The following is a 15,937-nucleotide window of genomic DNA, read 5'->3' on the forward strand; positions in this document are numbered from 1 at the left end:
CCAAGGAGAGCTCTACTGTCCAGCCCCCTAACAGGGAGTCTTGGGTGATTGACAGGCTAGGGAGGTGGGTGTTTTCTTCATTGACCTTTGCTATTTGGTCCTTGAATTACTTGGCACACTTTACCTGGCTCCAGAGGACCTAATCACGGAACTCTCTGAAACCTTAGCAGGAGCAGTTTCTGACAAGGTGTGCAACAAAGTTGCCTCTTAGTTTGCCATCCTGGAGTCCATATCTAACTCATCCATGCAGTTGATTTCACATAGTACCGAAGGGGTGGCTAGAGCAGCGGGTGCAGGCGTTGTCATGAGATGTCATACCTGGATGCGCCTATGCGATTTTGTGGATCCTTTTAATTCTTCCTTTCTACACTCCTGTGGAGGCCTCTTCTCTTTTTGGCCCAAAGGTAAAAGGCACTTTAGCCAGGTGTGAAAAGGACAGTAAGACCCTGTCTGCCATGAGCATGCATTTTTCCACCCCCCCAACAATCCTACTCTAGGATTCAGAGGAGTGGAAAGATGTGGTACAGGAAATCCCAGGGTCCTTTCCATGACACATGTGGTGAGTTTACTCCTGGGGCAGGGGGGAAACTCATCTGGAAGATGCCCCTACAGAGGCAAATGGAGTCCGTGTAATCAGAGATTTAGGGGTTCTTTCTCTGGACAGCCCTATTAGCCCTCCTGAAAAGCACCCTGATTGCTTACCTCTGGAAGCAGTTGGGGGATGATTCTCTCTGCACCACTTTGCTTGGCAAATGATAACCACAGATATTTGGGTGCAGACGATAATTACCAGAGGCTATCACATACCTTCCAGTCCTTACCGAAGGCTGCTAAGACATATTCCCGGCATTCCACCCTGTCAAAGGGAAGTAGCAGCTCAAGAGATACAAAAGCTGCTCTTAAAAAGAATCATCCATGCAGTCCCACCAGACCACATAGGATCCGGATTTTACTCAAGGTTCTTTTTAGTGCCAAAAAGACAGGGGACTGGAGGCCAGTCTTGGACCTCAGCATCCTAAACAAATTTGTCAAACAAAATTCCGAATATTCACAGTTCAGTCTATCCTACCTTTTCTAGAAAAAGATCATTGGATGTGGTCAACAGAGCTTCAGGATGCGTATTACCACATAAAAATGGACAAATGCTCCAGAAGATTCCTCCACTTCCAGCTGGGAGCCAATCGCTACCAATTCTGTGTGCTGCCCTTTGGTCTCTCCACGGCCCCCAGAGTGTTCACCAAATGCATGGCAGTGGTAACAGCTCACCTGAGTCTGCAAGGATTCCGGGTGTTTCTGTATTTAGACGATTGGCTCCTTACCAACCCCACCAAGTGTCTACTGGTTACAGCCTTACATTATACCTTAAAGCTAGCAAAATACTTAGGGATCTCAATAAACGAGGAGGAATGGAAATTGACTCCTTCTCAAACTCTGGTTAGGCCACCTTTCAAAGAGCCAAAAAAATCCTGGAATTTGACACTAGTTCTACAGTCCCTGACGCGTCCTTTGTTTGAACCAGCTGCCACTTGCGATATAAAATTTTTTGTATCATTCTCAGGACCAAAATTGGGAAGATCTGTTTCCAAAGTGACTTTATCAAAATGGTTGAGAGATTGCATTTGCTTTATTTACCAACAAAATAAAGCTCTTCTACCTTCCAAGGTCAAAGCACACTCAACCAGATCAGTTGCAACATCAGTTGCCTTCCATGCAAGAGCTTCCATGGATGACATTTGTGCAGCAGCAACATGGGTCACTCCTCATACCTTTATCACGCATTACAATTTGGATTTGGTCTCCAGGGGGAGAGCCTCTTTTGGTTCAGTGGTGCTCAGGAATATCCTTCCATTGGGCCTCCCAGGAAATAAACTAGCTAGGGACTCTGTCCCATCAGTAAGGAATGAATGAAGATTAACAACATCAGATAAAGAAGTTATGTTCTTATCATAACATTCCATCTGTGTTGTTGATCTTCATTCATTCATTACTTCCCACCCACCATCCCCCTCCGAAAGACTCATGGAGGTTTGGATTTGGTCTTACCTCATAAGAGGGAATTTGCTCAGATAAAGCCTTCGCCTTTCTTTTCTTTTTATGGGCAAAATTGATCTGAGGTGATAGAAAGAGGGGCACTATGGGTAAGCTTAGCTTGAGTGTTTTTGGCCTGTGTGAGCTTGTTATAATGGCTGACTTGGTTCCAAGGATGGAACAGATACCCATCATTAATGAGTGAATGAAGATCAACAACACAGATGGAATGTTATGGTAAGAACATAACTTCTTTTTTTCACACTTTCATGGTCTACATCTTGGCACCTAGTGGTCTTTTAGCCAGTATTAGTCCCAGAGATTGCTTCCTCAGCACTGATTAGAGTTCCTGTTTTGGCTACCAAGGTTTCTAGTCTGACAAACTGAGACCTTTGGATCCAAGTGGATCTTGAATTCAACAGCCTTAATGTTGAGTCCTCGGTTCCATCCCTTATGGCTCCATAAACACCCTTTGAGGCTTTGGTACCAGTCCCCTCTTTGAGCTGTCCATTAAATTAGATTTGGTGGGCGTGCCTTCTTGTGTGCAGATCATCTTTTCATCTGGAAGGGGCAGCTCCAGTGCTCGATGGGGGATACTCAGATCCAACGGATGTGGGTTTGGCTTCTTCCCCTTTGGAAGACATCATTTTCTGTGAGATTCTGAATTTAATTCATCAGAGGGAAGATTGCCCAACAGACCCACCCTTTCAAAAGGTTGTTTTTGAGGCCTATGGATTAGCCCCTTTTCTTCTTGGGTGGTGCTCCTATGTGTCACCTCATTGACTTGGCCAATAGAAGATCATGGTAGGGGCCTGACACTTGTAAATTGGTACGCTGGAAGCCAGACAGAATTTTGAGGCCTCCCAAGGACAGAGTGTTTTGGTCCAAAGGTCCCTTGATTGATTCTGTCATTTTGGTCACAGCAACTAAGAGAGAGCTGATGGAAGACACAATTACTGTTCACCCTTCCAACAAAGAGTCTTGGGCTATGGACATACTAGGGAGATGGGCATATGCAGCAGGAACTTTTGCTTTCAGGGCTTTGAGCTACAGTAAACATATGAACAGTTTTCAAAGCAAGCAAGGGAAGCAGGCATTAGCATCTTTGAAAAGACCTCCTCCTCTAGACTCCAGGAAACAGACACCATTTTGAGTACAATGTCCAACATTTCCAGCTTGTTCATGTGGCTGATGCATAATGCAGAAAGTGGAGCAACTTGGGCAATGCGGGCTAAGATAACTATGAGGCATCCTGCCTGGTTTACCTTTGGTATTTTGCAGACGACTTTAAAATGTCATTTGCAAATGCCCCATATGATGAAACATCTTTGTTTGGTCCTTTTGTGAAAGAGAAGATACAGAAGTGTGAGCAGGATGGTAAGACACTTTTTGCCATATGATTCAGATATGAGATGCCGCAAAGATCATACAGTACAAACCAGAAGGAGTCCAAATCCTTCTGGTTTCTAAAGTCAAAGTGTCTGCCATTTGACTCAGCTTCTGACTGGGGTGGCTGCAGCAGAGGCAGCCCCAGAAATCGAGGTGGCCCACAAAATTCAAAGACATCGCAGGCTGTTCTCTGATAGGTAGCCAAACCATCCCTGGAGGGCTGCTGACTGCTCTTCTCTGGATCTCTCTCTACTCCCCTGTGTAGATGGCCATTACACAGGATTCTTGGGTGTGAAAAATAATATCTAGAGGCTATACAATTCCCTTTCCCAATTTCCCCCAGTGACTTGTCTGCCACTGGACATTGCACCCCACCAGTGAAAAGTAACTGAGTGAGAGGTCCTGTCTCTGCTTAAGAAAACAGCCATTCGAAAGGTCCCACCAGATCAAACAGGGTTAAGATATTAATAAAGATTGCTTTTGGTTGTAAGGAAAAGTAAGATCCTCAGGCTAATTCAGGACCTAAGCCACTTAAACATGTATGTAAAAAAAAAAGTCGCAGTTAAGGATGGTCATGGTGCAAACAATATTGCTTTGCCCAAAAACAAATGTTTGGATATGCTCTGTAGATCTCCAAGATACTTATCTTCACATCAAAATACCCAAAGCTTCCAGGAGGTTCCTGCATTTCCACCTCAGAGTCAGCCATTTTCAGTTCAGAACCCTGCCCTTCCATCTCACTATAGCCGTAGGTGTTCACCAAGTGCATGTTAGTTGTCACTGCTCATCTTTGACAGTGAGGGAATTTGATCATTTCCATATTTGGATGATTGGCTCGTTGCTGCTTCAACAAGACAATTCTTAGTAAACACCAAAGATTACTTTTTCCAGCTTTGTCTGACCTTGGGCACATCTATAAACAAAGAAAGGTTTGTCCTACAACCAGCTCAGACAGTTTGTCATCAGATTCTACCTGGACACTATAAACTGCATAGATTCGTTTCTACAAGACAAGAGTACACGTCCTTCGGAATTCCATCCAAAATCTTCTGTGATAATGGAACTTTTTTTGTGATAATGGCACATCTTGTTCTCCATCTATTGGTATTAGTGGCTTTCTCAATACTGAAGATTTCATTTACTTGTTTTCACATGAGGTTACTTCAGTGGCTGCTCAGAGTTCAGTCGTCTCATCTCACATATCCTTTGTGTACCCCATTCACAATCACAGATCTGTGCAAGGAGTATTTACTATAGTAGCTCACTTCCCTGCACATAGTTTTGGGAAGACCCTTTCTCCTGTCACCCCTGATGCCTCCACCCTGGATGAGGCAGTTTTGGGGGAGGATGGTCCAAGGTGTTTGGAATGCCCAAGAGGCCAACCTTCACATCAGTGTCGTAAACGTGCAAGCAGTTTTGAATTGCAGAAACTTCAAAACTGATTACTTCTGGGAGTGATTTCCATTCAAACTGAAAACATCATAGTGATATGGCACGTAGGATGATAGAGGATGTTAGGCTAATGCCCTAGTCCCTTTTTAAGCCTAGCCATTCATGCCTCAGTTTTCCCAGTTATCAGTAACTAAGGAAAAGAATGGCTTTGGTATATGCCTGTGCCTTAGGGCATGTGCAAGTTTCCCCTGTACATAATGGATACAAGTGAAAAGCCAGGGATAAATTTGCGATTTACTATCCATTAGTCCAAATTGCATTTGAATAGGCTTAGGGAAGAGCTCTGCTTCACATACAGTGGATATAAAAAGTGTACACACCCCTGTTAAAATGCCAGGTTTTGTGATATAAAAAAATGAGACCACAATAAATCATTTAAAAACTTTTCCCACCTTTAATGTGACCTATAACCTGTACAATTGAATTGAAAAACAAATCTGTTAGAGGAAAAATTAAAAAAATAAAAAAACGTACAATAAGTTGGTTGCATAAGTGTGCACACCCTTAAACTAATACTTTGTTGAAGCACCTTTTGATTTAATTACAGCATTCCGTCTACTTGGGTAGGAGTCTGTCAGCATGGCACATCTTGACTTGGCAATATTTGGCTACTCTTCCTTGCAAAAGTGCTCCAAATCTGTCAGATTGCGAGGGCATCTCTTGTGCACAGCCCTCTTCAGGTCACCCCCCCCCCCCAAATTTTCTATTGGATTTAGGTCTGGGCCATTCCAAAACTTTAATTTTCTTCTGGTGAAGCCATTCTTTTGTTGATTTGGATGTATGCTTGTGGTCATTGTGTTGAAAGGTGAAATTCCTCTTCATCTTCAGCTTTCTAGCAGATGCCTGAAGGTTTTGGGCCAAAAGTGACTGGTATTTGGAACTGTTCATAATTCCCTCCACCTTTATTAAAGCCCCAGTTCCAGCTGAAGAAAAGCAACCCCAAAGCATGATAACTGCCACCACCATGCTTCACTGTGGAGAGAAGTGTTGTTTTTGCACCAAACATACCTTTTGAAATTGTGGCCAAAAAGTTCAACCTTGGTCTCATCAGACCATAACACATTTTCCCCTACGTTTTTGGGAGACTTGATGTATTGTTTTGAAAATTTTATGTGGGCCTGGATGTTTTTCTGTGTAAGAAAAGGCTTCTGTCTTGCCAGTCATATGGAGAATATGGGAGATTGTTGTCACATGTAGCACACAACCAGTACTTGCCAGAAATTCCTGCAGCTCCTAAGTGTTGCTGTAGGTCTCTTGGCAGCCTCCCTGACCAATTTTTGTCTTGTCTTTTCATCAATTTTGGAGGGACGTTCAGTTCTTTGCATCATCACTGTTGTCACATATTTTCTCCACTTTTTGATGACTGTCTTCACTGTGTTCCATGGTATATTCAATGCTATGGAAAGTTTTTTCTACCCTTCTCCTGACTGATACCTTTCAACATTGAGATCCCTTTGATGCTTTGTAAGCTCTCTGCGAACCATGGCTTTTTCTGTAGCAGGCAACTGAGTAAATGTCAGGAAAATCCTACTAGGACAGCTGAACTTTATTTAGGGTTAATCAGTCTCTTTAATTGGTGGCAGGTGTGTACCCAAGAAGACTGAATGCTGTATTTAAATCAAAAGGTGCTTCAACAAAGTATTAGTTTAAGGGTGTAGACACTTATGCAACCAGCTTATTGTATGTTTTTTATTTTTTATATTTTTTCACCTGACAGATTTATTTGTTTAATTGAATTGTATAGGTTATAGGTCACATTAAAGGTGAGAATATGTTTTGTTCATGTCATAGATGAGATTTAGATCCTTAGATTGAGTAATTCCGGTGCTGTTTATTTTGCAAATGTGTAGCAGATACATCAAGGCTTGGAGAATACCTTGTAATTAGGCATATATCGCACTTCAGTAGTCTGTAGGAGACCATACAGGGGCAGGGCTTTGAGGCAGTCCGCAGAGGATGTGTTATTTGCACCCTGTATGCTTTTAGTGAGGAACCTTTGAGGCTGCTCCAGCTGTTGCAAATGCCTGGTCAGGCACATGCCAAAGGGTGCATTACACTTGATTAATGGTCAGTTTAGGGCTGAGCATAGTTGGATTATAATCTCCTTAGATCTGGATACCTTGCTGTTACTTATAAGTTGTGCCTCATAGAAGGATTTTCTAATCACCATGGATACATGGTGATCAAAGTTCAGGTTACTCTCAACCCAAGTTCCAAAGTCTGTTACCACTGGGTTTCCTCTTATTGGAGTGTTGTCAGCATTGCAGTTTGCAGAGGTGGTCATCTTACCTAAAGGGTACAACTTTGCATTTTTTTTGCACGGAAATTTATGCAATGGCTCTAGGACCAGTTATTTGTTTGTGTTAGAATGTTCTGGAGGATATCTACATCTTTGGGGGATGTAGAGATTGCACTCACCTTGCAGTCATCAGCAGATGTGGTCAGCAAAAGACCCTCTACATTTGCCTTGACTTCAGAGAAGTGTATTTTAAAAACAGGAGAGAGCCCAGTACCGAACCATGTGGAACATCGTGAGTAACAGACTTCTTGGTGGAGATTGATTCCCCCACCTTAACTTCATATGTCCTATCCATGAGTTATTTTGTTTTCCATTGGGTGACATAGGGATGTATGCCTAAATGTATGAGTTTGTCTATAATACCCAAGTGAGGTATTGTGTCAAATGCCTTTGCTGGATTGAAGTAGGCTGGATGCACCATTTTGCCCTCATCCATTGCTATAGTGACTTTCTTGAAAAAGTCCACCAGATTTTGTAGTCATGACCTGCCCTTGTCTAAACCGAACTGGGATGGGTCTGTTATTTGAAGATTTCCTATATCTTTGTTTATCAGGTCTGTAAAATTTCTTTCCATGGCCTTGCATATATGACTAGTCAAATTTAAGGCTGAGTAGTAACTTTATGGGTGTTGATGTTCCCCCTTTGTGTAGAGGAATGACCATTGCAGTCCTCCATTCCCTAGAGACATATATCTAGAGGCTGTGGTTGAACAGATATTCTAGTTGGCCTGACAGGTCATGTTTCAAGCTGTTTAGGAGGCATTCTGGGATATTATCAGGCCCTATTGATACATTGCTTTTAGCTTTGGAGAGTACAGTGAGGACCTGTTCTTTAGTAATAGTTGGGGAGAAATGGTAATAGGTGTTTCCTATGGACCAATTGGGGGCGATAGGTGGTAAACTTGGAGCTACATTTATCAGCCAGCAAATTTGTTATATCCTCTGATTCGGTATAGGGGGTTCCATTTAATATTATTTCCACATACTGTTGGGTGTTCCTCTTAATGTTATGTACAAAACTGAAAAATTCCTTATGGTTATCCTTAGCCTAGGAGGCTATTTTTGCCTAGAAGTTGGTTTTGGTGGACTTAATTGGTTCCCTGAGTTGATTGTTGAGATTGATGAGGGAGTTTTTTACCAGTTAGGTATAGCGTTTCCTGTTTTTGGATAAGATTTTCATTCTTTCTTTCTTTTGTTGTACAACCTATTTATACTGGAGGCCAGAGTGTTGTTTGAATTTGGTTGGGTCTGGAATTTAGCCATGCCATCCCTTAATAGGAGGTAGTTAGCTTTGGAAAAGTTCTTAAATTTCTGGGGTTTGCTAGGAGTTCAAGCTTTATGTTTATTTTAAGGGTGACCGCTTTATGATCTCATATGAGCAGTTAAGACATTACACTACAGGGGGTGCAGCTTTCCCTCATATTTGTGAGTGTCATATCCAAGATATTTTCACCCTAATAGGTGTGTAGACTAACTGTTCCTGAATATTTGCATTGACAAAATCCCAGAATCTTTGAACCTACATGTTAGTGGTTGGGTATGTATCCCAGTTTATTGTGGGATATTTGAAATCACCCATGAATATGGTGTTGGGCTGAATGGTGATTGACTTCATTACATTCAAGTGCATGGTATGGTTATCCTGGGTTATAGATGGGAACATATAGCTAACAATGATATGTATGGTATGGGACTTTACCTAAGGTTAGTTGGATAAAGAGTAGCTCAAACATGCCATATTAGTTTACCAATCTTGACGTGTGCTTACTTTTTATGAAGATTGACACACCTCCACCTCTTGTCCCTTCTTATGAGGTAGCTGGTCTAAACATGTGAAAGGCATTATAACTTGCACTGCCAAGGTGCCTTCTATGGCTTTTAACCATGGCTTAGTAACTGCACAGATGTCAGCACTCTCAAAGGGGTGGAGCGCTTACAGGTAGTGGAGCTTCTTGTTGAGACTCATAGTATTGAACAATAACACCTTTAGTTTGTCTTGAATAGAATTTACTACATTGGAAGGTTTATCTGGATGGCATTGCCTAAAAAAGAAACTGATGTGGATAATGTTTTGACCAGTATGCAAAACCTAGTAGAGACAGGCGCAGACCATCCCTGACAATTATGTGTTCCCAAACTGACACCCCTGACAAACCAGTGTGCTCTGTTGATCATGTCTTCCCAAGCTCACAAATATTGGACATGGTTAGAATGACCTCAGTAACTAAGCCAGTTGTTAAATTCAATCATATTATGCTTATATTGTTATATCCTCCTTGAAGAAGGTAAAATGTTGCTCAGTTCTAGGCTCATACTGGCCTGGGACATAATCTGAAAGCTCTATCATGTCTGTCTTTATATAGTCCAGGGAGGTGCATCTCAAGTCTTTAATGCCCACATGGAGTATGACAGAATCATACTGAGTGTGTGATCTGGGGAATCCTTGCCTTTAATAGGCAACTGACTCTGACTATCTCCTTTCTCAATCTTGTCAGTGGAACATCAGCAAGCAGGGAGGAGCCATGTCTAACCTTTTCTGCTGGGATGCAGTGAGAGTATGGTATTTGTTGATTGTTTCTCACCTATTTCTGACTGCAGCGCCCATACCTGGGAAGGTTGTTTGTCTTGCAGATAGTCTTAGCACTATGGGTAAATGGAGGACTTCAAGAACTGGTTCCAAAAGTCCAAGTTAATGTGACCGAGCTAGATCCGAGTCCCAACAGTTGAGGAAGAATGAAAATGGACAATCCAGATGCATTGTTATGGTGAGTACATAACTTTTATTTTAGTTTGATTTAATTGTTAAGTGGATAGCAAACTACAGTTTTGGTGATCATTGTTTCATAATGGCTACCCACTTCGCAATCTGAGATCTACTCTCTTTCAAGTTGCTTTTTCTGTACGTTCTAGCATTAGCTGGATGAAGTCTACACAATTTAAACTATCCTGAGAGATCCTGAAGTATGCTGCACTTGTAAAAGTCCTGTACTTAACATCTGGTATAGATGTCTCCCATCACCTGTACTACTTTATTCTCTGCCTTAAGAGGGTACTTTGTAATTTTATTTTTCTCCTACTTGTGAGAGTGGGTTTTGCGTATGACCACTACACTACAATTTCCACTCTGTGTTGTGACTCATTGAACTACCTCTTCTTATTGACTTGTTTCTGTCTATTGGTCTACATGTTATTATCCCTCCTTTTAGCGTTCTTTGTACCACGTTTCTTTTAGTGCTGCCGTATTAATAACATTGTCTTTAGTCAAAGAGATCAGATTTAGCTAGATTTTCATCAAACTTTGTTAAATGATCTCCCTCCTTGGATAGTTTTAAAGCCTGCTAATGAAACAGTAAAAACTGTCACTTTACTCTAGTTCCCCTGACTGTCTGATACAAGTTTACATCTCCAAGTGGATACTCATGGATTCCAAAGCTGTGAGCACTACTCTGCTTATTCTGCCGTTCACTGAATTACGTGATGCAGATCACGCTATCTGTATCCACAGGTACTTCCTACTATAAGCCTGCATATTTGTTCCATACTGTATCCTGACAGTGACTAGGTTGTGCCAGTTTTTGTTTAAGATCTCCTTTGCTTGTGTGCTTATATCTTTATGGTGTATTTCATATTTTATTACATTATGACCTTATTGTCAACATAAACTGATTTTTTATTTTCAGTGTTGTAGATGTATAAACTTTGAATAAAATGTGTTTGTTGCCCCTCATCATAATTTACTTTCTGTCACTGCAGAGGTGTGGAAGGGATGGTTGAACAAGCCAGAGAATGGGAACGGTCCGGGGATTATGCCAGGGCAGTGGAGTGCTATCTCAAAGTTAAGGATGCTACTAATCCTGGTCTTATGGAGAAATGCTGGATGAAGGTAAAGATTTCTTAACTAAGATGATGTCTGAAACTTTTGAAGTATGTATACCTTATTTCAGGCCCAAGCTTTAGGTAGTTTTCTTTTTCAATTATTTTCCCTTGAAAAAATAATTTTCTTCAGCACTACAGGCATATTTTTAGAAACCATTTCTGTAACTGGAATTCATTTTCATAGCATACTTCAATGAATTTTCAGTGAATTTAGGTAGTTGTGTGAAGTATTTTTCCTTTACTTCAAAGTGCAAAGAACTTGATGTAAATTAGATCATTTAGTGAGGTGGCAGAGAAAATAGCCCCTGCATGGCTAATGTGAGAAACTTTGATCCCCACAAGAACGCCTCTCCTCTTGTTTATATAAATGTTTTAAGCTATAGGTTTTGCTTAGAAAATAAGCTTGAAATAGTTGCAGTGATTAAGTGGCCATTGCCTGTATTTTTCTTGACAAGCTTTATATTCAAAGTATATCATTAGGCTGATTTCAGGATCTGCTTCATTGTCCTAGAGACTCAAACCTACTTTTTGTAACATATATCATATATGCAACCTGAGTATATTGTATCATATTGCGAGATCTGCCTCATTACCCCAAAGCATCAGTAGCTGCTAGTTATTTTTGACTTTAATGTAATTAACTGTATAACATGGCTGTGGATACTCCTTAAAGTCTTGTTTTATTGCTAATAATTTATTTTTGAAGTCTGCATGTCCTTGCTGTGCTCATGTTGTTTTTTTGCTGTGTGCTCTGGTTTTCTCCAGCATCTCAAAGACATTCTGTAGGTGAATTGTCATTCCTGCAACTTGCCTGTTGGTATATATATGAAGTGTGTGTGTGTGTGTGTGTGTGTGTGTGTGTGTGTGTGTGTGTGTGTGTGTGTGTGTGTGTGTGTGTGTGTGTGTGTTATCTTTTTGCTCACTACATGTTCATAGGTTCATACTAGGCTATCTGCCCTAGGGCATTTATAAGCCTGGCCCAGAGTTTTGTGGCTTTCGCCACCCCTTTAGTTTGAAGGATACTGTGCCCATTATTTTGTTGTGCCTCTGTCAAGCAGTGACACTGAGGTTATCCCTGGGGTATACCTGTGATCTCCCATCCATTGGTCAAGATTTCTCTTGAACAAAGCCAGCGAGGTGCTCTGCCTCACATGTACCGGGATTTTGTTCCACAGCATAGGGAGTCTCTGGGTGATGAATCTGTCCCTCCAGCACGTCCTATTAATAGCCGTGTTGAGGTTTAAGTCTCTTGCCCTTGTAGTTCTGATGGACTTAGATCTTTTGAGGTGAAGCATGTTCATTAATTCTGGGTTGGACATGGCCTTGTATGTCAGGCACAGGTCACCTCTGAGCAGACGGTAAGCGACTGAATAGAGCTGGAGTTCCTTCAGTCAGGCAGCATAAGACATATTTTGAGACCCTTTATCCTTTTGGTGAGGAACTTTTGGGGCCTTTCCAATTGCTGCAGGTGTCGGGTCAGATACATTCCGAATGGGGCATTGTACTCAATCATTGGTCTGATGAGTGATGAGTACAGGGGAACGATGACCTCCCTTGATCTAGATGTGAATCCCTTCATGATCAGGTGGGCAATGTAGAAGGTCTTCCTAACTACTTTGGCAACGTGAGTGTCAAACGAAAGGTTACTGTCAACCTGGGTCCCCAGATCTCTGATAACCTCTTCTGTGCTTAGTAGATTGCCACCTATATGGTAACTAGGGGTAACCTTGTTTTTCCCGAAGGGTATGACTATGCATATTTTGGCATTTAACTTTAGGCCATGGCTCTGGCACCAGTTATCCGTTTCTATGAGACCCTTCTGAAGGATGTCTGTGTCAGATGGGTTTTCAACTATGGTGCCCAGTTTGCAGTCATCTGCAAACTTTGTCAGCCATAATCCTCCTGTGTTTGCTTGTACTTCTGAAAAGTAGATGCCGAACAAAAGTGGGCCCAGGACTGAGCCCTGTGGGACACCACTTGTGACAGGCTTGGAGTCTGACATGGCGCCAGCAACTCTGACCCTGTGGGTTCTGTTGCTCAGCCAGTTTGCAACCCATCTTGTGATGTATGGGTTTACATTTAAGCTGGTGAGTTTTTCAGTGATACCTGAGTGGGGTATTGTGTTGAAAGCCTTTGCCAGGTCAAGGTAGGCTGTGTGGACTGCCTTGCCCTCGTCAATGGCCTTGGTGACTGTTTCGAAAAAGTCAACCAAGTTTAAAAGGCATGATCTACCCTTGACAAAGCCAAACTGGGTTGGATCCAACGTCTGCAAGTCCCCTATGTCTTTATTTATGAGTTCCATTATGATCCTCTCCATAGCTTTGCAGACCAGGCTTGTCAAGCTGATGGGACGGTAGTTTCCGGGGTCAGTGGAGGCACCTCCTTTGTGAAGTGGGACCACCGTTGCTTTACGCCAATCCTTGGGTACGTATCCTGAGGTGAGCCTAAGATTAAACAGCTGCCCTAACTGCGGGTTTAATTCCTCATTGAGTTCGTGGAGCACACAACTGGGGACACCATCTGGTCCCATGGATGCTGTGTTTTTCGCCTTGGAGAGAGCAGTTCTCACCTGAGCATTTGAGATGTTTGGGGGGCTACAATCCTCTGGTATAGATATCTCTCCTTTTGGGGGGGGGATTTGCACTGAACCTGTCAGCCAGTATGTTGGCAATGTCTGTAGGTTCAGTGATTTTTACATCATTTTGAACTAATTCTGAGCATATCTGGGAGTTTCCTCCCAGGTTTCTAACATAGCTAAAAAAGGCCTTATGATTGTCTTTTGAGTCCTTAGCGATTTTTCTCTCAAAATTTGCCTTGGATGATTTTATGAGAGATCTCAGCTTTTTACTTATGATGATCAAGGGTGTCTTCCCTTTTACGGATTTTGCTCTTTCTTGTAGTAGCTTCCTCCTTTTGTTGTAGAGCTTGTTTATGGCTGGGGTCCACCAGACTGGACGCTTGCCTTTGGTACAAAGAGTCTTTGTTTTGTTTGGGATTGCCTGATCCATGCAGTCCTGGAGGTGCTGGTAGAAGGCATTAGTAAGTGATTCAGCGGTTTGAGTAATGGTTTCCACTGGCTCAGGGGCCTTGAAAGAGACCACACCAGTCTTTAGAAGTGTGAAGTCGGCTTTTGAGAAGTTCTTCACTGTGGTCTTTTTTATCTGGGGTGGGGGCGGGATGTGGACTTCCAGTGAGATTAGTTTATGATCTGATCTCACCAATGATGGGTATACTTCTGGTGTTGAACATTGTGACCCCATGTTCATGATGATGAGATCTAGTATGTTTTCTCCTCTTGTGGGGATGGTGACTAGTTGTTCCATGGCATTTGAGTTTATGAACTCTAGGAACCTTTGGGCTAGAGTGTTGGGGCTTGAGTAGTGATCCCAGTCTATATTTGGATAGTTGAAATCACCCAGTATGATGGTGTTTGGAGATTTGGATATACATTTATCCCCTCCAGTGTTTTCAGGAAAGCTGTGTGAGGTTCCTGAGTTTGAGAGGGTGGCCTGTAACATGCTACAAACTGCAGAGCAGTCTTGCCTATGATTAACTGCACCTAGATGGTCTCCGATGCATCGTGCATTGCCACCAACCTTGAGGTGAGGGTGTCCTTGATGAATATGGACACCCCCCCTCCTTTTTTGGTGTTATCCGGGTTTTGGGCACGGAACGCATGATATGAGGTAAAACCTGATAGTGCTGGGGTGCTCTCAGGAGCCTTGAACCAGGTTTCAGTCACAGCACAGACATCGATGTTCTCCATACTGAGAAGGGCTTCGAGTGCGTGCATCTTGAGGTTGAGACTTCTGGCATTGAGCAGCATTACCCTTAGTATTTTTCCTTTTTTGTGTTTTAGGGTGGTAGGTTTAGAATTTGAGCCTTGCCTAAAAAAGGCACAATGGGGGTGGCAAGAGCCTTTGCCAAAATCCGGAAGCCCAGGGGTGACAGGTGCAAGCCATCCCTTGTGAAGCAGTGTGGCTTGTCCAGCATGTCATCCTAGGCAGACAGACATTGGATCCCCTTTGAATGACACCATAGTTTAAGCCAATTATTAAAGCTGATCATCTTGTCTCTGTATTGTGGCATCATTCTTGGTGAAGGTAGGATACTGCTCAAGGTCAGGGTCATACCTGCCTGGGCTACATAATCAGAGAGCTCCTCTATGTCTCTTTTCATGTAGTCCAGGGAGGTACGTCTCAGGTCGTTCACACCAGCATGGACAATGACTGAGTCATACTTGTACCTGCAGTTGAGTGACCTGAGTGCTTGCATTATGTGGTGGATTCTAGCGCCCGATAGGCAGCTTACTGTGACCTTCTCCTTACTCAATCTGGTGAGTGGGACGTCAGTGTGTCTGACTATGGAGTCACCTATGACGAGTGTGTCTGGCATTGTGTTTGGCCTTAAGGGCTGTGACTGTTTGGCACACTGACTCTGTGGTCTATGTGTTGCATGTGCTGTGCCCTGTGGAGGCAGTTGTTTGGGTGTCTGCTTTGGTGGCCTCTGCTGTTTTGGTAGATTTTTGATCAGAGCCTCCGAGTATGTCTTTGTGTGTTTATGTGTATGATTTGAAGTTGTGATAGTGCTATGTGAGACTGGGTTTGTGGTGTGTGTGGTTACCTTCTCCTCCTGTCTGGTCTTGCCAGTCCTATGTTGAGAGAGCTCAGCCTCCAGTTTGGCTATATAGTTGCATCTCTCGCATGTATTTGTGTTTTGTGGAAGAAGGAGAGGGTTGTCTGTGTACATGAGGCAATTGTAACATTGCCTCAATATTCCCAGATTCACCAGCTGAGCAGGAGAGGATAGTAGCAACTGATCCCTCGACATGCTAGAAGGAATAGACAAAAACTTTATGTAGATGAGTTTGAAAAAGACTTCGGGGGATGTGGTG

At 42.6% G+C, this 15,937-nt stretch overlaps 1 protein-coding gene across 2 annotated transcripts in view; it reads left to right on the forward strand.

The window, feature by feature from the left end:
* The window catches only part of IFT172 (intraflagellar transport 172), a 3,348,311-nt gene that overhangs the window by 2,503,964 nt on the left and 828,410 nt on the right, over positions 1-15,937 (forward strand). For both annotated transcript variants that reach the window (XM_044075467.1, XM_044075468.1), the window contains exon 35: positions 10,921-11,050. In XM_044075467.1, the coding sequence (XP_043931402.1) occupies positions 10,921-11,050 (130 nt within the window). The remainder of the gene's footprint in view (positions 1-10,920; positions 11,051-15,937) is intronic.

Source organism: Protopterus annectens, chromosome 6.part1, assembly GCF_019279795.1.
Source record: "Protopterus annectens isolate FY-2018-M chromosome 6.part1, PAN1.0, whole genome shotgun sequence".
NCBI classification, from domain to species: Eukaryota; Metazoa; Chordata; order Ceratodontiformes; family Protopteridae; genus Protopterus; species Protopterus annectens.